Below are 24,451 nucleotides of genomic sequence, written 5' to 3'. Positions count from 1 at the left end.
GTAAAGTTTTACTTTACTGGAATATTGCATATTTGCATATTTGTGCCATCTAACCAGAAAAAGACGCTTACAAGTAGATAAGGCATTATCAAAATAAACAAATCTTGACAAACTAGACACATCACTAGGAAATTACAATGCCAAATGCAAGAAACAAGCACAGTTTTGGGAGAGGGCAAGACGCACAAACTGAACTTACAAATTATTTTTAGATTCATTAAAAACTCAAATATTACCATATTATCCCTGTTTTCAAATGAATAATCTGTGTTGCACATGTTCATACGACTCAAATAGGGAAAATCTGGAATGTATGTGTTAGTACTTTGCATTAAAATCTATTTCCAACAAATCAACCAAACAAAACAACATAAATTTGGCTGCATTATGAAACAAACAAAATTACAATGTGATTTTAAACTGAGCAATCTAAGGCATTAGGATCTTTATGTGTCTAGACATCAGGCACTGATATAGTCTGGACAACAATACAGTACAATATACAATGAATAAATATATACTTAAGAATGTAAATAAACATATACTGAAGTCAAAGTTCAAATGTTCATTAATGTGTTTACACAGAATTAAGTGAATAATCATCATATCAGATTAATATGAATGAAGCTCCAGTCTGGAGGCAACGTTACCCGTCAGTCTCATTGGCTGATAACCTTTTGCCAGTAGAGATTGACTTTGAGAAGCTGACAGGTCAGAGTCAATAAATATAACCATGAATGACTTCTTGTTGGATTTGACATATGATATTGAGTCACAGACAAAATGAACATCAGATGAACCTGTGGTATATATTTCATTATGTCGATGGTGTCAAAATTGCACGCTCATTCAGAAACGGTTCTAATGGCAGAGTGGCCATGCACTATGGAAGGGTAATTTCCTGATGAAAGCTGTTAGTGGTCATTGCTCTAAGCTGTTTCTGTCTGCCGTATTGCCTCAGTATGTCTGACTTCAGCTCAGACTGAAATGAACCTGGGCTTCATAAGCTATTTTATTAGTCTGACTGCTCTGTACATGCTGTGATGACAGAGAAACTTATCGAGAGAGACATAACAATGTGTTAGAGAGAGACATAACAATGTGTTTTTATAGGACTGAACTGCTAGCATGAAAGCACTGATCAGTAGCCATAACCTGACTTATGGGCAGCTTTGTGGAGATCACCAATACAGACAGGTTAATAAATACCATGATTTTACTGATATTTTTATGTTGTTGTAGTGAATAAACTGACTGTATATGTGTGTCCACGTTTCTGTAAGTGTATATTTTCTGTATACATTTGTAAAGTTGTGATTCTCTGTGTGTGTGTGCGTGTGTCTTTCTGTGGACATGTGTGTTTGTGTGTGTGTGTCCCAGCACATGGACGCCAACACTATCAGAGAGGATCTTCTGGTCAAACAGATGCTGGCTCCAGTAGGACATACACGTCACTCTGCCAGGCGCCACTCTTGGGCCAATGACCTGTCTTTATCTATGTTCACCCACTACTGCTCGTACAAGCATTCCTCATCTATAAATGGTCCCTGAAGGTTCATTCTCAGTTCCCTTCTGTTTGTAGTCTGACGTCTCTTGATCCTCAAAGTAAAATGTGCTGCCATGTCGCAATACCAGATTGGCAATACTTGAACCCCAACATAACATGTTCTTACGAAGCAATATCTGTTTCGTCTTGTAAAATGTTGTTTCTTCTAATAAATCTACATCCGTCAATGTAACATCCTTTTCCAGGTGCAGACAGACTGAATAAAACTGAAATGCAGCATAGGTCGTAGTCATATTTATGCTTTATTGATCACTAAGAAAGGAGGCCAGGATGATCTTCACATGTATGGCATTCAACAGGAGGATAAAAGCACAAAGCAAAAAGCCTTAAATAATAGTAGACACTCCGTTTTCACACCAGCCTCTACACTCTGACTAGAACAGAAGGTAAGTGCTAACCCTCTTCTTGGTCAGAGGGCCAATCACCTTGCCAATCAGCCAACTCTGATCCAGGCCTTAGGACTTATCCCAACCAACCAACCCTCTCCTGAGCATGGGCCAATCAATAAAACCTCAAACTCCGTGAACAACCAACAAACCAGCCTTGTTCCAAACCCTTAGACTCAGCAATCTTGCAGACTTTCTCCAACTCTACAGGGCTAATGAGAATCCTGGAGTCCTCAGTTTTGGGTGTACCAGGCCGCAGGACGTGTCCTGGCACCGGCTAGTCACTCCTACCGCTCTCCATCAGTGTGTGCGATGGTGGTTTGCTTGCTCCCCACTTGTGTATGCCTGCTGCGTGGTGCTGTGCTCCCTGGGGCGCATCACTTCCTGTTCCAATCCACTTGCCTGTTCGGTAAGGTGAGAATGTGCCCTTTTGTTGCGGACAGGGGAAGGAGGGACGGTGCTGTGTAGTGATCACTGGAGACGGTCAGTAGTGTCTGAGCCGATGAGCGGTGTCTGTGAATAAAGGTGCAGACCAGCAGGAATAAATAAAAGCAACAAACTGGTGTTGGTGGAAGACATCTGTGTTCTCAGAGCCGCCATGCTGCTGCTCATCCAAAGAAGTCTATGGCAAAAAACGAAGACGTTAGCAACAGGGGCTTTTGTAGTGTTTAAACTTAGAGTTAGTTTGAACTTAACGAAGACGTTAGCAACAGGGGCGTTTGTAGTGTTTAAACTTAGAGTTAGTTTGAACTTAATTCTGGTGAATACAACAGGAAAGTGTAGCAATTTGGCAGATTTTGTTGGCCCAAACTAGCAGTAGGCTACATTCACGAGTCCTTGAAAGGACTTTTTATTTTAAACTGAAAAAGGTTCTTTTGGTGAACAATGCGAGGGCAAATGATTCCACGGAAATTAAAATTGGACATTAGAAATTTTATTTAGTTATTAAAGTATTGGAGGGAAAATAAGGATTATCTTACCAAATTTCCACCTTCTTTCACTATTCAAAAATAAAGCCCTGCTTGGTTTACTGATCGTCTTATTCATTTTTTCAGAAGCTTCCTCATGGCTAGTAGTTAAACACTGGAAAAGCTGTCAGATTAACAGTGGCCTATCTTTAATTACTCTTAATGGTTTCTTATAGTTGCAGAATAAAATATCTGTTCAGGGTCTTATCATTTCCACAAAACATTAATTAAAAAAATGCAGATAAGATACAATTTCTTTTTTCCCCCTTTGTTGTTCTTTTCAGACTGGAAGCGCTACTTACACATTCACCTTATCCAGGTGAACCCACAACGGGGAAGGAAAATCCCCGAGCCAGTGGCAGTAACTGTGGTGATAAAACAGTAGCGAGACTCTCCGGTTTAAAGGCCCAGGGGAGGGGAGCTTGGGTTCAGAGATCAGTCAAACAGCACAAGGGACTCACAGACGCCAGGCTGCCTGCACATGTGTGTGTGTGGGTCGTGTGCCTGTGTGTGCGCGTCTGTCTGGCGCTTGACGGATGTGTCAGAACAGCAACAGGAGGAAAACAGGTTTGGGAGTCAAGGTGAAGGTGAGGCGTCGGTGAGTCGATCGCAGACCACGCGACGCTGCGAAACACAGGGCGACGGAGGGACGTACGCGGGACGAGAGGCAGATGGGCACGTCAAATTCAAACAGCGATGGATGAGACCGGACACAGTCACGAAGTACAAACGTACACCAGCCATGCAGCCATTTAGCCAGGCTATCAGAGCACCTGCCTGGGAGGTGACGGGACAGCTGTGGGTTACTGCTGCTCCAGTTAGCTCACAGTAAAAACACACATCTCCCACCAGGAACTGCATAAAGATCATTTAGGAGAGATTCATGTGCAATTCATTTCCTGAGAAAGGGACAGTAAATAATATTTGCTAAAGCCAAGATTTTTTCCTAATACTTTTTTAACAAGATGGTTCGAGGAAGAAAAAAAGCCGTAACTCCAGCCTCATCTCCAATACAAGTGCAAGCGAGAAGCTAAAGCTCATTAAAGTCACAGTGGATAAATTAATGTGGCAAATCATGTATTGTTAACATATCTTGTGCAAGTGCAATCAATGAGCTGTCACTGCACAGGTGCACTGACGAGGATGTGTTGAAGAAATACACTGGGGCCTGCAAAGCACACCTTTCTTGAAAAAGCCATTTATTCTGGAAATAAAGCTGCCCCAGCATAAACTGTTCCACCATGACCTATAATGCTATAGTGATCTTTATTATTGCTGGAGGAAGCATTTCAGAAAGCACCTTGTAAAGTCATGAAAGCTGAATGAGTGATAAATTAATTAACAAAGTTGTACGCCACTCGAATGCTAAAAGTCTTCACTGTTAACATGGTTACAAGGCTGTGCTCATGAGGAACGAAAGAGCTGACACATTAAAATAATCTGCTTGGAGGGGATTTTTTTCCAACAGAATTTGTACTAGTGAACATGGCAAGCCATTATCAAGCAAATTTTCTTTCATTTTTCACATATTTACTTAGAAAACCAAAGCATTTTCAGAATTAGAGTCATTCTCAACTAATAATCTGCTTGCTTGTTCTTATTTTTGCACTCCCTGAAATTTTAAAGAGGTTCATAGTTCAAAAGTTCAAAACAGAACTTTTTTTTTGCTTTTTCGCTACCAAGAACAACTGTGATTGGTTAAATGCTCACAGCCACTGAGAAATTGAAAATATTTGCATCAGCAACAAAACAAAAACAACAAAAAACACAATGTAAATAAAATAAATACTTAAAAAAAAAAAAAAATCCCATATTGTGCAAATACCCTAAAACGTCCTACTTTAACCTGTACCAGCACACGTAAGGCAGGCATGTCTCAAATGTGTTCTGCTGTTGTAAACTTAATTATGAATTTATTTTTCAGTTGGGAGGGTTCACAGGAAAAAATGCAGTGCGTCTTCATCCTATTAAGCTGAGCAAATGGTCTCCACTGCTCTGCTGTGGGCGAGTATTTCACCGAAGACGTGGTGTTCCTCAGAAGACGAGGTGTGATAAAAAAGCAAGAAGAATCCCACTGGGCTCCATCTCCATCAGCGCAGCTCCCTTCCAGATGGCCGTGCCTAGGTGTGGTGGCTCTGGTGAACGCCACTTTTACTTCTTAAAACAAGCAAGATGTCAGTGCAGGTTATCTTCTTTTTTTCTTAACTTTCTTTGCTCCTGACAGGATTTTTATGAAACTAAGTGAGAAACGTAAATCGACTAAATTTACTCAAACTTTAATTTAATTGACTTAAAAGTGAGAAAACTAAACTATGATAAAAAATGCAAGCCAGAACAAACAAGAAAATAAATGAATACATGGAACAATACATTCCATTGTCACAATCTATCAGCTGATGTGTTAGAAGACTGGATGGGTCAGGTAGGCTCCTCTGGAGGAGACCCCCCCTTCTCTTAGCCCTAGTACAGTCAGGTGGGCTGCAGTTGCCTTGTGGGTAATATGGCAGATGTCTGTATCCAGCCACTCTGTGAGAGTTCCTGACTCCGCCTACGCCTACATGTAGACCCGGCGAAATCTTGCACAGAAGAAGGCAAACACGCCTTCCATTTCATCAGACAGCTGCAGCCTCTCTCCATTTTCAGCTCGGGAAGGAACAGGTGACGTCGGGTCATGCTCCGGGTTCAGTGGGCCGCAGTGTCCCGGACGCCTGCGGTCCCGCAGTGCCGCACCTGTGCACGAAGCATGGCGTTCTCTTTCTGTAGTTCCTCCACCTGAAAGCAGCAGCCGAGACTTTGAAGCTCGTGATCACAGGGAAACCGCTGTGCAACAGGTGAGCCCGTCGTCAGCGTGGCAGGTGGTAGGGGGCCAGGCAGTACTGTAACACTTTTCAATGGCTCTTAAGAAGCAATTCCATTAATCACCAACTTTGCAATTCACAGATCTTTTGGATCATGTCTAGATATTTCTGCTGAGATCAGGGAATCTTTTTACTGAATCTGATTAGTGAAACCCTTCAAGTATGTGTTTCTTTGAGTGTCTCCATGTTGTAGGTTCGTTACTTTGACACAGATGCAGATATACCTGTTGTCGAAGGATCTCGTTGTCCAGTTGAACTCTCGTCACCTCTCTAAGGCGTTCCTGAAGGGTGTGGTTATTGTGCCGTAGCTCTTCGATATAATCGCACGCCTTTGACAGGATCCCCCCTTTGCTCTGACACAAACACAGAACAGGTGACGAGCTCCAGTTATGTGCGGCTGGTTTGTTTTGCCGGTGAAGATTTTGACAAAAATCTGGCAAAAAAGCTGTGTTAGCAGTGCACACGTCTTGGTCTTCTTGGTAAATGTATTTGGTAATGGCAGCGTGTCTGGTAATGATGAACTCAGTATAGGTGATGACAACACAAACCATGAATGACAGTATCCAATGGCACAAAAAGGTGGCATACCCAGAAGGACAGCGCATCCTCATTATATGAGCACATACTCATGATGACAGCAGGCGCTGGTAACCACAGCGCGTAAAACTAGGTTAATGTTTGGTGCTCGTGTTCATCGCTGCAGGTGCAGCTCACCCCTCCTGTCTTCATGCTGTCCAGACTGCAGTCGGGAATGATTGTAGACAGCGTCACGATCCAGTTGTTGATCTTGTCTCTCCTGCGCCTCTCCACTGCAGGCAACATCATAAACATTGCAAACACAATAACAGCAAAAAAATGGGCTAAACCGGCCACTGGCAAATACCTCAATCAAAAGCCACCAAAACACTCGTCAATTCACATCGCCCTCTAGTGGAAGACTGTCTGCACTGCCATCTGAGACTCCAAAAAGCATTTTACTCCCTTGATGTTTTCAGAATGAACACATATTTAGCATGACCTCGTTTCTCAGACGCCTCGGATCTGAGGACGGGAGTGCTTCCCGTGCCATGTGCTCACCTTCGTTGTGTTGTGCCCTCCTCCGCTCGTCTCTTGGGGGGCGTGGCCCGTCCACCTTCCTGCACCGGCACAGAGAGGCGATAGAAAAGTCTGCCGTTCACTACCATCCGACACTTTGACCTCATATTCATAGTAGCGCATGTCTGTTTGACTACAGCAGAGCATATAGGCCTGAGCCAGCCGCCCCTCTGCAGTGACACGGCGGCGCTCACGGACCCAACCGGGGGCTTTAGAAAAGGCCTGTGCTCTGTTCTGAACCGGTGGGGTATTTGTTTTGAAGGAGCAGTTGATCTGAGGGCTTCTTGGAGCAATCTCCCGGTCATCTGTAGACGGCATGCATACGCAGTGCGGGCACACAGCATGACAGTCTTGATGCCGGCTTCGTCGGGCCAGCCAAGGCTCAGCCAGACGGTCTGGAGTGACGCAGAGCACAGCCAGCGTGTCACGGCCATCCGGCCGACGCCAAACCCCGCCCTCCTGTAAACGCCGGCACAGCAAGCCCCATGCAGTCGGAGAAGACCAATCTCCTCAGGTGCGTCCTCTTCCCAGAGGTTTACTTTTAATGAAGCTACAGTTCTGGAGGGTGTGGCAGACGTGTATGTGTGTGTGTGTGTAGGGGGGGGAGATGGAGATGAAGATGAAGGGTTGGAGGACAGGTCACACACAGAAAGGCAAGTCAACGCTTTTCATAGCACCCTGGCCAAAACAGAGCAGGGCAGGTTAGGACTTCAATAATGCTCTGGATATTACAGTCACACCCTAATATCCACAGGGTAAAAGAAAAAGTAAATAACAAAAAGGAATTCAGTATAAATAAAGGGAAAGCCAGGATGTAGACCAACACAGAGAGATTAAAATCATTATGTCAGATACTGGGTAAAACCAGCTGTCATGGACCCAGAGGAAACACACTGTAGTAATGGGGGTAAAGACACAAGGAACAATTTAATTAAAAATCACACTTTCAGATAAAACACAGCGGTGTGTTCTCTCTAAATAAACATGTAGCACATCAGAATAATTCTCTCTCAGCATATCAATGCCAGGCAAGCAAGGCAAAAATTAAAAATGATTTTCCAGTGAAAGTTTTCCTTTAATGATAACAGAGAGGTGCTGTGCTCTGAGCTGCACACAGACTGGCTGAGCTGATCTATTAGGCATGAGGGAGCGGCCCCGTCTTCTCACCCGCTTAAAACTTCATGTCACGGTGTATCACGAGCGTTGCTGCATGCAGTGAGAAAAAAGGCTTTCACTGAGCTTCTAATTAACCAATGAGTGCTATGCCTTAAGCTAAATATAAAGTCTGGTCAGATGTTCACTTGTTAGAAATGGAGACCAAATGTCAGGCTAATGTACTGGGAAGCCTAACTGGTTGCCATAATGTTTGGCTGTTCGCATCAGTATTATTTTAGGTAATGGAGTTTTAGCATGTATCGCCGTATTGCGACATTCGTGACAGAGGCCAGCCGTCTCACTCCAGACATTCGCTAATTATAACCAATACAGATAATTTAGATAAACATGAAAGACCTTCCGTTGTACTTTGGTTTGTTTGTTAAGTATTTATTTTTACTTCAATGTGATATAGCTGAAAGAGTACAAAAGAAAAAAAAAGCCAATTTACATGAAACATTTCTTTTACAAAGCTTTCATGTGTAAAATCAAAGACTGTAGCCCATCTGTAGCCGTGGCCCCACTCTTAATCAGCTTCTGACCACTGGGACGCTGTTGGCTGGGAGTTTTGGGATAGAGGGCCACTCTCTCCGCAGTGACATGTTCACATGGAAAGACTTCAGCAGTGCAGCTGTGTCTGGTACACTCATGCAAATACAACGTCGTTCCACTAACATGCCATTGGTCACTGGTGTATTGCAAATGGTCCACTGTCCAAAAACCACTGGGCCAGCAGATACCCTGTAGCTACAAACCCACTAGCAGCAAATAGAGGGTGACTGACACACTGCCCACAACAACCGTCTGTAATTGTACAAAACTGTAAACTGCATCTACGAGAGGTTTAACTAATCAAGTGTCTAGCACAATCAAAATCTACCTGTAATCCTCATTGATAAGGGAAAAGTATCCAAGCAATATAAGACCATGTAACATGTGAAACGTTTCCTTGATCTCCGCAGAAGTCATATTAAGCATGTATGCATCTGGCATCATTTTGAGGACTCCTTCCTTTTACATTGTGAAAGTAGCACCTTAAAACAAAGCACAGCCAAGCACAGCTGTTACAGCTCATCTATGTCATGTGATATGGTCACAGTTATGTCATGTGATATGGTCACAGTTATGTCATGTGATATGGTCAGAGCATAACAAGCACTCCTTCCTCAGCTCTGCAGAGGGAGAAGCAGAATACAGCCAGGACGGGTGTAGCGCGCACCCACCCGATCGCTCACTCACCCACCCACAAAGAAGCCAGGTGCTTCCAAAAAAAGATGTGAGCTCCCTGACAAAAGATTTCCAAGATCTGCCGTATGTGGCTGGGGATCACATGACACGGTCATTCCATCATTGCATTTGGGAAAGAGAAATGAAGCTTATGAGCACGAAGCTTGTAGCTGCTACTCACAGTGGGTGAGGGGGAGTGTGTGGTCCTAGGAGATGTGGAGCAGGCACCTGCAGAACATCAGGAGTTGTCATCATCACATAGAACTGACCTGAGAGAGAGAGAGAGAGGGAGGGGGGGGGACTTATCCATTGTTTTGGGCTGGCCAGGCTATGCGCTTTAAGTGTTCATCAATCTCAGGCCATGGACCCCCTATCTAAAGCGATAACAGCGCTGGTTCTGGAATTAGAGGCTCCAGTATTCCTAAAGTGGCAGAGCACTGCTCTTCTCTAAACACGTCCTGAGAGCAACATGTGGCATCAAAGCTGCCTGAGTCATCAGTATTTATAAACAGATCTCTTGCACACGTATGAATCAATGCTTGTGGGTGGCATGGCGAGTCCTCGGTGTGAGAAGGTGGTTTGTACGTGTGTGGTTGGTGCACTCTGACCCCCACCTGTGTGTGGGAGTGAAGGGTCGCTAGGCTGCATAGACACGCCTGTGGCTGCCATGTTGGTTACAGCGGCTGCTGGGATGTAGGCAACCGGCTCTGAGCCACAACCGCCTCCATTACTGTATGGGCTCTGAATCACATCCTGCAGACACACACACACACACACACACACACACAAACACACACAGACTGACTACATATTCACAAACACAACTGGGCCAGCATGCAATAAGGTATATGTTTTGGAGGTCTGTTCCTGATGACACGTAGTGTATGCATATTCAGCGGCTATATCGGCACCTCTCAGATTTGCCAATGCAGGTCCTGAGCACCAGGGGTTTGCAGCAGTACATACATCAGCTCTTAGATGAACAGTCTAGCCTCAAAGTCACGCTCACTAAAATGTGTCTGTAAATTGGGTATTATCTTATGGAATCTCCTGACTCCACTGAGGGTCAGTCCAAGGGGATCTGTTTCATTGTCCCACACCATTAATATGTAGCCCTATTTGTTAAAGAGCAGGGGGTCTTTATTGAAATCAGATGGTTGGAAGAAAAGCTGAAAACACCGTGGCCTTTCATAAGTATCAGAACAATGAGAAAACATGGCCAGTAACTCTAGAGCTGTGTTGAAGGAAAGCTGGGATATTCATTGACACTCTACCTGTGGAGGGGAAACCACGCCCACTCCTCCACTCCCTGCCTCTCCACCCACCAATGGCTGGTCAGTAACCTGGACAACTCGATAAGTCACCTGAGAGAAATGGAAAGGCGACCTTCAGGGCATCATCTTCAGAACGAGGGGGTTTGTCTAGGTCAGAGACTTCAGGTTAGTCATTTCACTTTCTGATCGCTGTGTTCTAATATCCACATTAATAATAATATTATTAATAATATTATTATTATTATTATTATTATTATTAACACTTTGGAACTCTCTCCCGCCATCACTCCGTCTCTCTTCATCTCTCAATTCATTCAAAACACAGCTAAAAACTCACCTGTTTTCTCAATATTTTCACCTAAACTCTTCATCCTAGCACGGCTTCAATTTATTTAATCTGTTGTATTGGTGTTGCCTGTTTTGTGTTTTTTATTTATTTATTTATTTATATATATATATTTTTTTGTATTGTTTGTTAGTTTGCGTATTTTGGTTTTTGCATCTGGAAAGCGTCCTTGAGCATCTTGAAAGGCGCTATACAAATGGAACTTATTATTATTATTATTATTATATAACCAATTAATTAAAAGTAATAATGATCTTGAACAAGAATGACAAAAACGAAGACAAATCTTGGATTAAACTCAATTCAAATGTTTTTTTTATCTTGTTTGGAAGACCCCATCTCCATCTTGCTGTTTACATGAAGATTTACTGAGTCGTTATCATCAAAATGAGCTAACATGCAGAGAAGACCCCACAAATTAATGGAGAAGTTAACATTACAAAGCTTCTCCTGAGATGAGCAACATGCACAACATTCACTGTCATCATTTCTTAACCGTGTTCATGCAGAAAGTTGGGCATGATCTAATATAGCCCATAAACAGCACTAGCTGTTCACTAAAATGAACAAGTAAATGTCCCACAATAGTCCACCCCGCCCCCCCCCCCACACACACACACACATACACACACAGATCTACCAACATATGACTCCCCTTCTGACTGACATGTGACTTGGGCTCAGTGCCAATCCCAGTGAGGAACAGGGTCACATGATCTGTCTTACCATCAGTGCTGATAGGAAACAATACGCTCAAAAGAGAAAAAAGCGACTACATCTTTCAGCATCTTACAGATATGTAATATCTACAATATGTAATCAGCAGCACTTATAAGTAAATTACAAGCTCAAGTTACTTGATAACTTCAAATACTTACATTTTAAATTTAATTTAAAATTTAAATTTAAACTTAGCAGATACTTGTAAAGTGAAACTACACTTTACACTTTCATTTGATTTCCAGTGGGGGTGTCTATACTACATTAATAATACAACAAATAATAATTAAAAATATTTATAGTCACAATACATACAGTAACATAAGCTTCATAAATCTTTCTGATCTTCTCAATGTTTTTCATTCCTATAGTATAACTAACATCTGCTCATTCATTGAGGATTGAAGATGAAAGCCCACCTGTGCTCTGCTGCTGTCTGGGCAAAACTGATACTGGATGTTATGGTCCACAAGAGATGAAGTGTGTGGAACACCCGCTATGACAACCGCAGCTGCTTGGCCTCCTGTTGAGCTGACTCCTTTACAAGGAGGAAGAGATTACCAACAGGTGATCAGAGAATGATGCATGGAGCAGCTCTAAACACGCTACTGAACTCATTGCAAACAGTGAGAATCCTAAATTGTGCAAACGGTGAGTACGCTGAACCGTGGTACTGCTGACCAGTACCTTCACATCTTTGTTCGATATCCACTTCTTGCTTTTGCCTGGAAACCAAACATAAAATTATCATCGTTACAAAATAACTGAACGTGTTCTGTTGCAGTAAAAGTTACATATTTATCGACCCGTGAAAATAAAGACAACAAAAAAGGGTATTTCAGCACGGAATGTAAGTATTTTATGTATATTCCACACTGCTAAAACTCCTCAAACAAGAGTAACAGCGTGGAATTAACGCATAAGATTTAGCGCTTCCGATCTGACAAGAAATTGCCCATAGGACATGGACGCTCTGAGGGTGTTTACCTGGATGAAGTCTCCAGATTCTGCTCTACAACGTCCATCTGCGTTCAACTTCAGGACCGCGTTAATGGGACAGTGACATCTGGATGTGTTGATCACGGGAACAAACACTCAAGTCATGTGAAACGCCTTTAGCCACGTGGTTTCTCACAACTCAACTAGAAAACGTGTCGCTCTTAGTACGAACTGCTCGTTTTTAACTTTACATATTACCCGACTAAACTAACTGACGAATTAGGCGATTAGATGGTTTTCAGTATACGATCTTTTCAGTATAAATGTGGCGTGAGGATCTATTGTAAATGCTGCACTGTACGGTTGTGTTTTCATGTGAATTATGTGCGAGAAAGTCGTACAAACTGAAGCGCCTTTTATGCAATCGGACTTTTATGTCCTGATGCTGTATGTCGTCTGCTTATGAAGCATGTGCTATTGACAATTCTTTACTTTAAAATGTTTTCACATTACATAAATTTGACATGCAAGCCTGAGGAATTTTATCGATATTCTTGGCAAAATGCCCGTTGTCTGTGCGTGGCGCTTGGAGGTTGTAATACATTTATGTATTGATTTTTGGAGACTGGCGGTAAAACGTATACTCGAATGTTTTCTACTTGTTTTTTGTTTTGTGTTTTGTGGTCTTTAATGCTTACGCATTCCTATATATATAAAATCTAACGCAAGCCTTTATATGTCAATGCACTAAACATTACATTTTCTTTTTGATAACTGAATTCATAATGCTCGTATATGCCAACACATTATGTACTAAGAGAACTTGCGTTTTAACGTAAGGTGTTACCATATGTTATACCACAAAGACCCCGCAAGTAACTCGCTGGTTTCGGAAACCTTTGACCTAGTTATAAGAAATGGAACCTGAAATTGAGTCTTGTTTTATTCGGACCGCAATTTTGGGAACACATGCAACACACGATTGGTCCCAGCCAGAGGCGTGGTCTCACCGGCTCCGGTCTCAGCTTGACAACTGATTGGTAGACATTTGCTTCGTAGAATTCCATTGGCTCCGAAAACAGGCGTGTGGTTTATATCCCACCCCTCTGGTATCACACCATTAAGTCTCCGTGCTGTCTCATTCGGATGCTCTGGTGTGATTTTATACGTTCCTAGGGATCGGAGACCTGCTACAATGACGGCCAGGGTCCTTGTTGGAGTTAAGAGAGTAATTGACTACGCCGTCAAGGTACACGCCATTGTACTTTTGTCATATGCATTCTTGCAACAGATTTATAATCCACTGAAGATACACACAAGCAAAAAGAAATTGTACCCGCCTGTATTTGGTTCTTCTTATTAGCGGTTACCCCCACAAACCAACTTTAGCCCGTCTATGCTAACAGGCAAAGGCGAGATGAACTGAGACTACATATCAAGGTCAGGGGTCATGTGGACATTTCCCCCGTTATATGATGGAGTTAAATTGACTTCCAGTCAGGGTTCGCAGGTTGACTTTATTCAGGTTTTCCCTCTGTAACGTAGCTAGCTAATTTATTTTATGTTGCTGATATTTAGCTAGCCACCCAGCTTGCTAAACTGGCTGGTATATGACATTCTCCTCAGCCTGTGTCTTCTACTAACTTGAGTCATTCATTCACTCCACTGTTCCATCCGAATATGTGTGTAGATAATACTAACTCATTTTACAGGTGCAATTCCAAAGTGCTTTTATGCGAGTCGTACAAATTCTTACTACTACAGGTTATGTTGGCCATCTATAATACTGAATATACTACAAATCCGAATAGTGCATAAACAAAACATTGATTATGTGGCTAACTGTTGATGTCTGACCATTGGGAATGCATGCTTTTGTAGTTTGCTTCCAGGTTGCTTATAAAGTTTATTGCATTGTGATCAGATCTGTTTCCACCCTCTATTTGACAATTCACTGCTGAATGACGACCCATTATCGGCCATTATCACAAGAGAGGGACACTTCCAATGTCAGTTTGGACAGTCAATAAACCAGGAGTCTTTGGCATGGCAATAGTTCCATTCTCTCTCTCTCCCCATTCTTCTCTTTTGCAGAGTTATTTTGTATGTTTAGACTACCAATAGGTCTAAATGCAGCAAACATTACTCCCTGGATCTGGGTTAGGGGTTTATAGCTTAAGACTAGGTTCACTGAACCAACCTGTGTTACTGCGTTTTGATATATGTTGACTGAACTTAACCCATTGGCAGAAGTAATATCCAAAAAAAAAAATGTTTAAATGTAGCAACACAGCTTAAATCTTCACAAAAGACCCATATAGATGGCTTGTTGTTCACGTCACATTTTACATTAAAAACTGGATTCCTACATTTAACAGCACATTTTGATTTTGCAATGACACAACAGCAAAGTTCTGACCTTTTTATTAATCTTTCAGATCCGAGTTAAGCCTGATAACACCGGCATAGTCACAGATGGCGTGAAACACTCCATGAATCCTTTCTGTGAGATTGCGGTGGAGGAAGCAGTCAGGCTCAAAGAGAAGAAGCTGGTTAACGAAGTTGTGGCTGTTAGCTGTGGGCCTCAGCAGGTGCAGGTAATGGGTACCAAGCAAGTCTGACTGTGGATATGTCCAGCAGAGGGTACTGTAGCTCAGCACAAATGAGCTGTTTATATGGACTGTACTTATTTTATTTTCCTCTCAGTCATTACAAATTCTCCTGTATTTGGTAGTTTCACATGCATGGCAGTTAGTTTTTGACTGCCCATATCACCTGATATTCTTCAAAAACCATTTCACTAGCTATTCTGAGAAATATCTGACCATGCCATGTTCATTTAATCAGACACAAGTAGCAAACTTGAAATGGCCATATTTGTGTTTAGGAGACAATTCGCACCGCACTTGCAATGGGTGCAGACCGTGGCATTCACGTGGAAGTGTCTGGAAAGGATTACGACTCCCTCGGACCACTGCAGGTGTCGAAGATTCTTGCAGCACTGGCAAAGAAGGAAGAAGCGTCTCTGATTATCCTTGGAAAACAGGTTCCGTTCTGCTGGTTGCTTACTTTTATACAGTTACTATTTTTTGTGCTCAAAGGGAAGTGCTTCAGTAAAGGTTTGCAAAAAATTAAAATAGATCCTGGGATTATTGTGTTTGTTTCTTGAAGGTTTGTTTTTAGTGCTTGGTTATCAGTATGATTATTTGTATTACATGTTGAGGCTGAAATTAAAAGGAAAAGGCACTTGTGGACTTTATAGTCTTAATATAAATGTTGTTTGTCGGTAATGTGTGTCCTGGGAATTTGCAGTAAATTAATTCTACCAGGAATTAATATCTTCCAAGTTCATGTGAGCCCACTTTCAGCAGGCTTATGTAAACTGTGTTAACACTGGCCCTTTTATTGTGTGTATCACAGGCTATTGACGATGATTGTAATCAGACTGGTCAGATGACTGCAGCCCTGCTGGACTGGCCCCAGGTGTAACTTTGCCCTCTGTTTGTCCTGTTGCTTCCACTTACAACACACACACAGAAACAAACAGCCTGTCATATCTTATTTACCTTCTTTGCAACACCTGTTGCAAATTGTTTTTTATGGTGCTTAATAATTGACATTTTCTGGGATGGTATGAGTTGAGATTTACCTGATGTTTTTTTTTAGAATGGAAAGTGTGGTTGGGATAGTCTTACTCCTCATTTTACTCATTACCTTCATATTTGGTCACAGAGTCAAGCATATGCTGTAACATGATGTTATATATACTGTTAGTAATTTTGACATTTTGCTTGATTGAGATCGTTGTAGGCTTCTTCGTTGTAAAGCAGTAGTCTGACCTTTAGTGTGCTGTACTTTTACCTAAGGGGACCTTTGCCTCAGAGGTGGCAGTTGAAGGAGACAAAGTGAAGGTTGTCAGGGAAGTCGACGGCGGACTGGAAACCATCAAGATCAACATGCCAGCAGTGGTGACAGCCGACCTGCGCCTCAACACGCCCAGATACGCCATGCTGCCCAACATCATGGTGCGGCGTTACCAAACATCTGTATTTTGTTTAGACACTCCAGTTCCACACCTGCATTTGACCATCTCACTCAACTTGTACACCGTGTGTGTTCCTCACAGAAAGCCAAGAAAAAGAAGATTGCCAACATGAAGCCCGGAGACTTGGGTGTGGACCTGACGTCTCGGCTGGAGGTCCTGCGGGTGGATGAGCCTCCACAGAGGCAGGCTGGAGTCAAGGTGGAGACAGTGGAAGATTTGGTCAGCAAGCTGAAAGAGGCAGGAAGGATATAGAGGCAGGACTCTCTCCCCATTATCAATCCTTAAAACAAATCAACATAAATATGAACAAAAAAAAAACTGAACTCATTATTTGCATTCATTTTGGGTGTCTGATTTCTAGATCTAATTTTAATGGTCCAGATCAATCTAGATCAAACTCCATGGATGATCACATAGTCCAGCCAGTAGCAGCAGTGCTCCTTTATGCATTGTGGCTCCATTCCTGTCCATGTAAGAGACGCTGGTCAACGAGCTCATCACACTGAGGGTCCTGATGTAGTATTTGTGCCTCTTACAACCTACTGAGTGCTATTGTGTTAACAGCAGCAGGCAACTAATGCTGGGCCTGTGTTTATTTTTAAGGTAATAAGAATGCTGACGGTCACTGGCCCATTTTTTTTGTCTTGGACTTATTTTAATCTTGGCTTTTTCTCATAATAATCACAGTTGTATGGGCCTCAGGGATTTGGGCCAGTAAGAAGCATTTTATGCTTTTTGATCGCTGATATAAGATTATAGGATTATCTTTCTTCCAGGCTGTGAAAACGTATCTTTTGATTATTATCCTTACAATAAGAGGATTTGAGGACGCCAGACCTGATCCACCACCACCAGTACACTGCTCTGGGCCTCTTAATTAACATGTGCCTCTCTAATTTTGCTTCTCCTTCCTGGTGAGGGTAGAACTGTTTTTGGTGTTCATTCTAACAGCACACATTTGCCCGTATATGTGATAGGTGGCCCTATATCCTTTAATGCATTAATCGTAAGTCGGTATCTTTGTGTCAGTTGGCCATACGTTTGAAGCAGGTTACCCCATGGGTCAGATTGCACTGTCCACTTGACTTACATCACCCAAAAACGTCTGGGAGTTTTGAACGAAACTGGGAACATTTAGATTCCTGTTTCTGCGGAAGGTCTTTTCACTTTTCACTCTCACTTATTTTGAAATGTATGCTTGTTGGAGAAAAGAGAACAGATGTACTTTCAAGATGTCTAGTTTCTAACAATATTGGGGGTTGTGTAGAGGACTCGTAGTTGAACACTGTCTCTCAGCATGGAACAGAAGGGGAGAGAGTAACACGTTAACCACAGCACCTCCATGTAATTCTGACTGTACAGTACCTGACTGAAAATAAACAAACAACACTTCCTACCTTTTCCTCTTTATCCTTTATACAAACAAACGTCTTCATTCCCAACTTAGTTCACTTTAAATTCCATATGATATATATACCATACTTGGTAGTGATGGCAGACTCAATGTGAAAATGTGTGCCCTTTTACCCAAAGTCATCACTATAGATTTATTGCAGTTCACTAAACTGCATTACATTTGCTTTAGTTGTCATGTCTATTCATGACTGCTATTTTCTGTCAGAGCTCCACATGTGGAGAACACATGCTTCTAATGAAGGTGGCTGCAACAGCATCTCTGTAGACATCTGGAGGGATCGGAAGCAAAGGAGCAGTCATTTCACCTCCTCCAGACCTCTAATGGTCCTTGCAGTGGTTTAGCTAGAAAAAAAAAATACAATACAAATAATTCAGATTTTGTTTACACTTGAACTGCACACTAGTGGTAATTTTTTTCATGTTTATATGTAATTACATTAATGCACCATTAAGCTTTCTATCTTCTAGAGCTCTATAACCAGTAGGCCTATTGGGTATATTTCAATGGCACCTAGTTCGACGTCATATACCACAGTGTAATCAAGGTCACATGTAGGTCACACCAAGTATCTAATTCATTCTGACATCAAACAGCACGCTGGCTTGTTTATATGTCTACATCATGCAATTTATAAATACATTTCTCAATTTGAATACTTTCCTACTGAATTTATGAGAGAAATGCCAAAGTGTATTTCATTTGAAAAAAGGGACAATTTTACTGCTTACACTTTACAATAGAGTGCTATTTTTACTGCTGTTTTCGTTTGGTCGGACCATGCGTCACTTTGAAGAAACGATGCAGGTAACTGTTAACTTGTTCAACCTGTTGAGAAAGAACACGTTGTGAGTATCAAATACTTATATGTCTTGTCTTTTGTTTGCTGCTAAATAGAGGAGAGTGTCAACTAAGTTTTCGTATTATTAGTTTTCTTTTATGTATTCTTGCGGAGAGTCAATGATCCTCATCACTCTCGTCAATTCTCTTCTCATGTTGCATTTTCAGGCTCGTTAGCCAAACGTCAGCTCTGAGAAGGTCTGATCTAATGCTGGCTGCGGTGTGTGAACCTTTATCAGAGGATGTGGGTTAAAAACGTAATTCTGACAACTGTGCTTACTTTTCCAAAATCGCATGAAACAGTCGGGCTATTGCAATACGCAAATACACCTGGCTTGCCATAAAACTAGTTTCATTTCTGGATGCTAAAGTTAGGTTTTACGCTTTTAATATGTCAAAGCAACGGTAACACGTTGCATTACTGCGGTATGCATGACTACCTGTAGCTGCTATGGAGAACCTGGGGAACCGAGTGGGTGGGGTTAGGTGAGCGCTTCTCTTTCGCGAGATCTTCCACTCCGTGGGAAAGTTGCGATGTGAGTTGCTGACAGGATTTCTGGATTTATTTAGTAGGCTAGACTGACTGCTGTTTTGTCCAGAATATCGTCGCCATGAAGAGATGTCTTTTGAAGCTTACCAGTTTTGCGCTTCTACTGATTTGCAACATAACCGGTAAGTTTCCCCGCCTTATTAAATTATTTAGATAACGTATCTAAATCCGTTTTGGGGTACTCGAGCAGAACTCGAGGGCACTGACGTAATTCAGACATAATTCTGCATTATTTTCATGGCCTATTAGTGAATTGGGCTGTTGTGGTCGCGTTGCTGAGAGTCCTCAGGGCAGGTATACCTTCACCTGAACACCAGTTCCCACCTGACGCTTTCTTGGAGCCGTCCGTGCCTCAGCTCAGTGAATTAGATTCGACATATCGAAAAGGTACATAGTACGTACAGAGGAAAGGCATAATAACAATGACTTTATACAGCCTATTTGAAGTAAACCGGTTTCTTTAAATGTAAACAGAGCCCCCATAATTGCACATTAGTGGTCTAAAGTGAATGTCAGACCTAGTTCAGACCTGCAGTTTCACCTTGGCCTACAGGATTGTCCTGCATTTGGAGAACACCGTGTACACAAATATAACAAGGATCTGAGACAGGCACTAATCCGACATAGAATGACAGGAGGTTTGTGTTTTTCCGGATTAAACTTAACAAGTCATTCTTTTCCAACCACAGGTTGTGGTTGCTCTCTAGTCGTCTTACCCACTGGGCCCACCCGGGTCAATGCTTTTGTTGGTACCAATGTGACCCTTGGTGTGAACTACAGTGGAGTCACTGGACCTCTGGTGACCTGGTACATGGGGTCGGTGCGAGTGGCGATATGGATCGCGGGCTACAGCATTCCTCCCGACATTGCTCCTGCACACAGAGGGGTTCTGTCACTAGATCACAGCGGATCGCTCATGTTCCGGAATGTCACTCTCAACTACAGCCATACTTACACGGTGCAGATGATGAAACCAGGGAATTCAGAGGCGTCTGTCAACTTTACACTCTCAGTATATGGTGAGTCACCATCATGTATTGTGCCAGTGAGTCCAACACTTTACAGGTTTTCACTGCAGTGTATAATACACTTTATATGCTTTAAAAATGTACGCTGTCTTCGGGCTTGGCAGACAGCATCCGAGACGTTTCCTTGGGCACCGGGGTGCAGGACGCCGTGGAGGGAGGTGCAGCCTACGAGCTCTTCTACAGCTCCGCACCAGGGCAGGCCGCATCTTCTGAGTGGTACTTCAACGGGCTGCCCCTGGCCGACAGCTCTCGCTACGCCATTACGGACAAGAGTCTGACGATAAAGCGTCCAAGCCGCAATGACACGGGACGCTACGGCGTCGTTCTCACCAACCCGTTCAGCTCTGGGAAGCAGTACAAGGACGTCACCGTGTTTTGTAAGATTGCTCATATTTTGTCTTTTACATCAGTAATCTTCCATTTCCAGCCCCCGGGAGCCTCTAGCTGGCCCCAAGGAGCCGATGGACTGGATTAGTAAACACTGCTTTAGATAAGGGGCTCTCAGAGAACCAGCCTTTTTTATTATGATTGTTTTTGTTGTTGTTGTTTTTTTTGTTTAGCCTGTAGATTAGGTCATTTGAATTAGAATTTGTAACGAGCAAGCAAGACACTAAACTGCAGGTCATTGCAGGACACTGACACTTCAGGAGTGCAGACACAGAGCCATATAGTATTATGATGTGATGTGCTGCTGTTGCCATGTGGTTGCCCACTCTAGTTCTGAAGCTCTGTGTTTCTGCAGTTTAGTTTAAGCACCATGTAAAACAACTGATCCAGTTTATTGGATTTTATGTATCTTCATAGAGCGTCGTTAGGCAGTTTAAAATGGGTTTGATTTATACCAAGCTCTGCAGTGACAGCAAATGGACTTTTACACCTATTGGTTCATTAATGGGTGTTAAATTTAAAATATTGTTATGAAAATCTAATCATTGTCACTATTGTCCTCATAATACTTTTATCCCGATGTCTTACATTGATTTAAAAATTAAGTACATTTTATCTTGCTGGTTGAAATGGACAAACAGCAGTCTATTAGTGAAAGTAAACGTGATCTTTTTGGATTCATAACCCCTAACTATAGTAGTTCCCATTAACCAACAGCCACACTCGCATTTTCATTTGTGTTTGTTTGTTCGTTTTTGATCAGTGTTTCTTTAAACAGGTTTCGTTGTCTCTGCTGTTCTCTACCCCTCTCGTTGAATCTAGATGGGCCAGACCAGCCGTTTTTGGAGGTCAGCCCAACAAAAGCCACCTTTGTTGCAGGGGAGACGCTCTCTCTGTCCTGCCGAGCTGAAGGAGTCCCCGCCCCCTCTGCTACCTGGGTTTACAATGGCCACAGCCTCCCCACCTCGCCCAATGGAACGCTCCAGCTGACGGATGTGCAACCAAGCCAGAGCGGTTTCTACACCTGTATGCTAGTTAACGTGAAGACCAGTGCGCATCTTGAGAGGGACGTCACCATAGAAGTGCGGGGTATGACAGGACAGTTCCTAGCAGGATAATATGACAACAAAATTTGAAATAGACATGCTGCTAATTTATTCAGAAGATATCATATACTTCTGGTGGGTTTTTCACGCATAAATAAAATTGTTATTTGCAATTTAAAAAATGCAGATCATATGAACACTTCACCGTTTGTTTTTTAAGTCTTCTAACTTGCGGTGTATGAATTCTGTATCTCTTTTAATGTTATGTGTTTATATTACCCAGCCCTCTTGCTCCAAGCAAATGTAATGAGGCAGTGATGATGACACGACGATCTGTTGGGCGTGTAAACACAACAGAGCTGATAGAGGTGGTTTCATTGCTGACTTAGCCAGTAACTTGAGAGATGGTCTCTTTTTTCACCAGGGTGTGTGGTCTTTTTGGGTTTTGGTCATTTTGGTCATCATTACAGATATTAACACAATGTGATCTTAGAGCTACACATATGTCAGCTCTCAGATCTGCACGATGCAGCCTGCAGTTCTCTGCATATATGTGGTCCCAGTGCTATATGTATATCTGGGCATATATTTGTGCATGTAGCTGTGTGTATATCAGCGCTCAGTGGTGTGCATATATCTGTATGTAGCCTATATATCTGTGTGTGTATCCGGTGTCAGTACTATATGTATATTTGTGCGTATAATTGTGCGATGCAGGTCTCAGTACGGCGGCCATTGTTGGCCTAGCTGCTGGAATCCCCTGTGGTCTCCTCCTGTTGATCCTCCTCGCTGGCCTCGTCCTCCTGTGTGTCTTCTGCTATAAAAAGAAAGGTCTGTGACCTCTGCATTCACCCAAGCACGATGTTTGGTGGCATTTTAGAAGTTTGTGATTACTGTTTGTTTTCACAGATCGAAATCCCAGATATCCTGTATCAAGAGCAGTGGAGAAAGTAAGTTCACCCACCTTTAAATGCTAATTATGCTAATAAAAGAATTACAGGTGGCATGAGACAGTTATGTCTTTGGTTACTGGTCTCTGAATGATTGTGTTAATTATTAACTTTTATTAATTGATTTTACATGACGTGTGTTTTCTATGTTCATCTTTAGGCTGTGGTCAGTCAGCCTGATATGACCAAACCTCATAAACTTCTCATTAGTGGACTGAAACAGCCTCCTGATTACAGACTTTACGATCACCAGGTGTTGTATTTCAACCTTTCCCCTCATCTGATAGGGAACTGACCACACTTTTTCTGTACTGAAACATTATAAGGTAAATGTTATATTTTTCAACTGTTTTGGTTTTCAGGGGATAACGGAGCGAGCTGGCTCGTTGCCGTTAGCGACCCACCCTATGAGAATGGCTACTACAGTGTAACTGCCAATAGCCACTCCAGCTCTGCTCTGGAGACTAGCCGGCTTATCTGAGTAGTGCTTTAATGCCCTTAAAGGAATTCAAAAAGAGGAAACCCCCCAGATCGTAGCACTGTGTAGATCTACCTCATGTCCTTTTGGCTCACCAAAGATTCACTGACCTGATTTTTCTTAAGTCTGAGATTTGTGATATTAAATTTAAATGTAGGAATGAATGATAAATTGATTTATTTCATGGAAACAAGCCCTGTTGTAACTCTCTCTATACAAGAGCATCTGTTAGCTCCTGGAACGTTTTCCAACATGGGCAATCGAGGTTTTCCCACTGCGGATATCTGTAAAGCATTTTATTGAGGGTAATGGTGTGTAGCAGACCTAAGCATGGACAAGAACGTGATCTGGTGCACATCGGAGCCAGAGCCACACACGTGTTTGTCTGGCACAGAACTTGGTGCACGAAGTGTCGTAAACATGGGATTAGTTACACGCTTCATCTCGAATATTTCATTTATGTTTTATGATTTATCTTTTAAGTTCTTTTTTGTTACATATTCTAAATAAAACTAAATGTAAACTGACCGCATGTGTATGTAGTGGTCTGTCATTAAAAGAGGTTGCTATGTTAAACTTCCTGTTTGTGTTTTAAAGAAATATAAAAGATATTTAGTGCAGTGAAAAGAGAAATGGCTTGGCATGCTCAGCTAACTTGTGTTTAGTAAATGTGCTCTCTGGTATCAATGCTGGCGGTTTACTTGGCAACCCTGGTGAAGGTAGTGGCTGCTAGAACTTGGCAACCCTGATGTGAGCAGTGGCTGCTATGTGAGTTGCTTTCTCTGATCTGCACCAGCACGTTTTAACTTTGTATCTTTCCTATTGAATTTGCCACATAAATAATGAAAATTTTAAGCTTCTGATCTACAGTGTGTGAATTGGTGTTCTCATTTCAGGGTGGTTTTGATTTCACATCCTTTTTTTTTTGGTTGTTATTTTTTTGGTTATTTTTGGTGAGTGTTGACAAATCCAGGACTTTTTCAGCAGTGGCACCACAGTATTAAATGAAACTGAGCTTTGTAAAAGTCATTTTTAACATTTGATTTTTAGCTAACAATACCTCAAGTCTCATTTCTAAAAAATTTCAGTGGTTTGAGCTGGTTAATTGTTTTTCACAATGGTTTTATTCTTACCTTGCAAAAGGCTGAATATAAAATGATTAAATGAGTATTTATTTG

General features: G+C 42.2%; 3 protein-coding genes across 8 annotated transcripts; 2 read left to right on the top strand and 1 right to left on the bottom strand.

Moving 5' to 3' along the window:
* Positions 1-323: 323 nt before the first annotated feature.
* usf2l (upstream transcription factor 2, c-fos interacting-like) lies at positions 324-13,869 on the bottom strand. Of its 5 annotated transcripts, XM_077012435.1 has the most exons (11): positions 13,546-13,869; positions 12,584-12,662; positions 12,284-12,321; positions 12,016-12,134; positions 10,531-10,620; positions 9,871-10,009; positions 9,438-9,525; positions 6,857-6,915; positions 6,494-6,588; positions 6,004-6,132; positions 2,487-5,693 (listed from the first exon to the last, which is right to left on the bottom strand). In XM_077012435.1, the coding sequence occupies exons 2-11, from the start codon at positions 12,619-12,621 to the stop codon at positions 5,604-5,606; spliced, it is 885 nt and encodes a 294-aa protein (XP_076868550.1). In that variant the 5' UTR covers positions 12,622-12,662; positions 13,546-13,869; the 3' UTR covers positions 2,487-5,603. The 5 variants fall into 5 exon arrangements, with proteins under 5 accessions (XP_076868551.1, XP_076868553.1, XP_076868550.1 ...); XM_077012436.1 differs by lacking the exons at positions 2,487-5,693; positions 13,546-13,869 and adding an exon at positions 324-2,466 and having other exon boundaries at positions 12,584-12,984; XM_077012434.1 differs by lacking the exon at positions 13,546-13,869 and having other exon boundaries at positions 12,584-12,979.
* On the top strand, positions 13,628-17,976 carry etfb (electron transfer flavoprotein subunit beta). The gene is made up of 6 exons (XM_077012440.1): positions 13,628-13,784; positions 14,974-15,132; positions 15,423-15,581; positions 15,956-16,018; positions 16,402-16,560; positions 16,662-17,976. The coding sequence occupies exons 1-6, from the start codon at positions 13,731-13,733 to the stop codon at positions 16,830-16,832; spliced, it is 765 nt and encodes a 254-aa protein (XP_076868555.1). The 5' UTR covers positions 13,628-13,730; the 3' UTR covers positions 16,833-17,976.
* A 138-nt stretch (positions 17,977-18,114) lies between these two features.
* Positions 18,115-24,217, top strand: vsig10l (V-set and immunoglobulin domain containing 10 like). Of its 2 annotated transcripts, none has more exons than XM_077012433.1 (8): positions 18,115-19,506; positions 20,330-20,403; positions 20,517-20,789; positions 21,622-21,888; positions 22,563-22,676; positions 22,755-22,795; positions 22,956-23,048; positions 23,158-24,217. In XM_077012433.1, exons 1-8 carry the CDS (start codon positions 19,454-19,456, stop codon positions 23,224-23,226), a joined length of 984 nt encoding a protein of 327 aa, XP_076868548.1. In that variant the 5' UTR covers positions 18,115-19,453; the 3' UTR covers positions 23,227-24,217. The 2 variants fall into 2 exon arrangements, with proteins under 2 accessions (XP_076868548.1, XP_076868547.1); XM_077012432.1 differs by having other exon boundaries at positions 20,074-20,403.
* Positions 24,218-24,451: the final 234 nt, after the last annotated feature.

Source organism: Brachyhypopomus gauderio, chromosome 7, assembly GCF_052324685.1.
Source record: "Brachyhypopomus gauderio isolate BG-103 chromosome 7, BGAUD_0.2, whole genome shotgun sequence".
In the NCBI taxonomy this organism is placed as follows: Eukaryota; Metazoa; Chordata; class Actinopteri; order Gymnotiformes; family Hypopomidae; genus Brachyhypopomus; species Brachyhypopomus gauderio.
The sequence above is the reverse complement of the archived record's forward strand: the minus strand, read 5'-3'. Positions and strand labels throughout refer to the sequence as shown.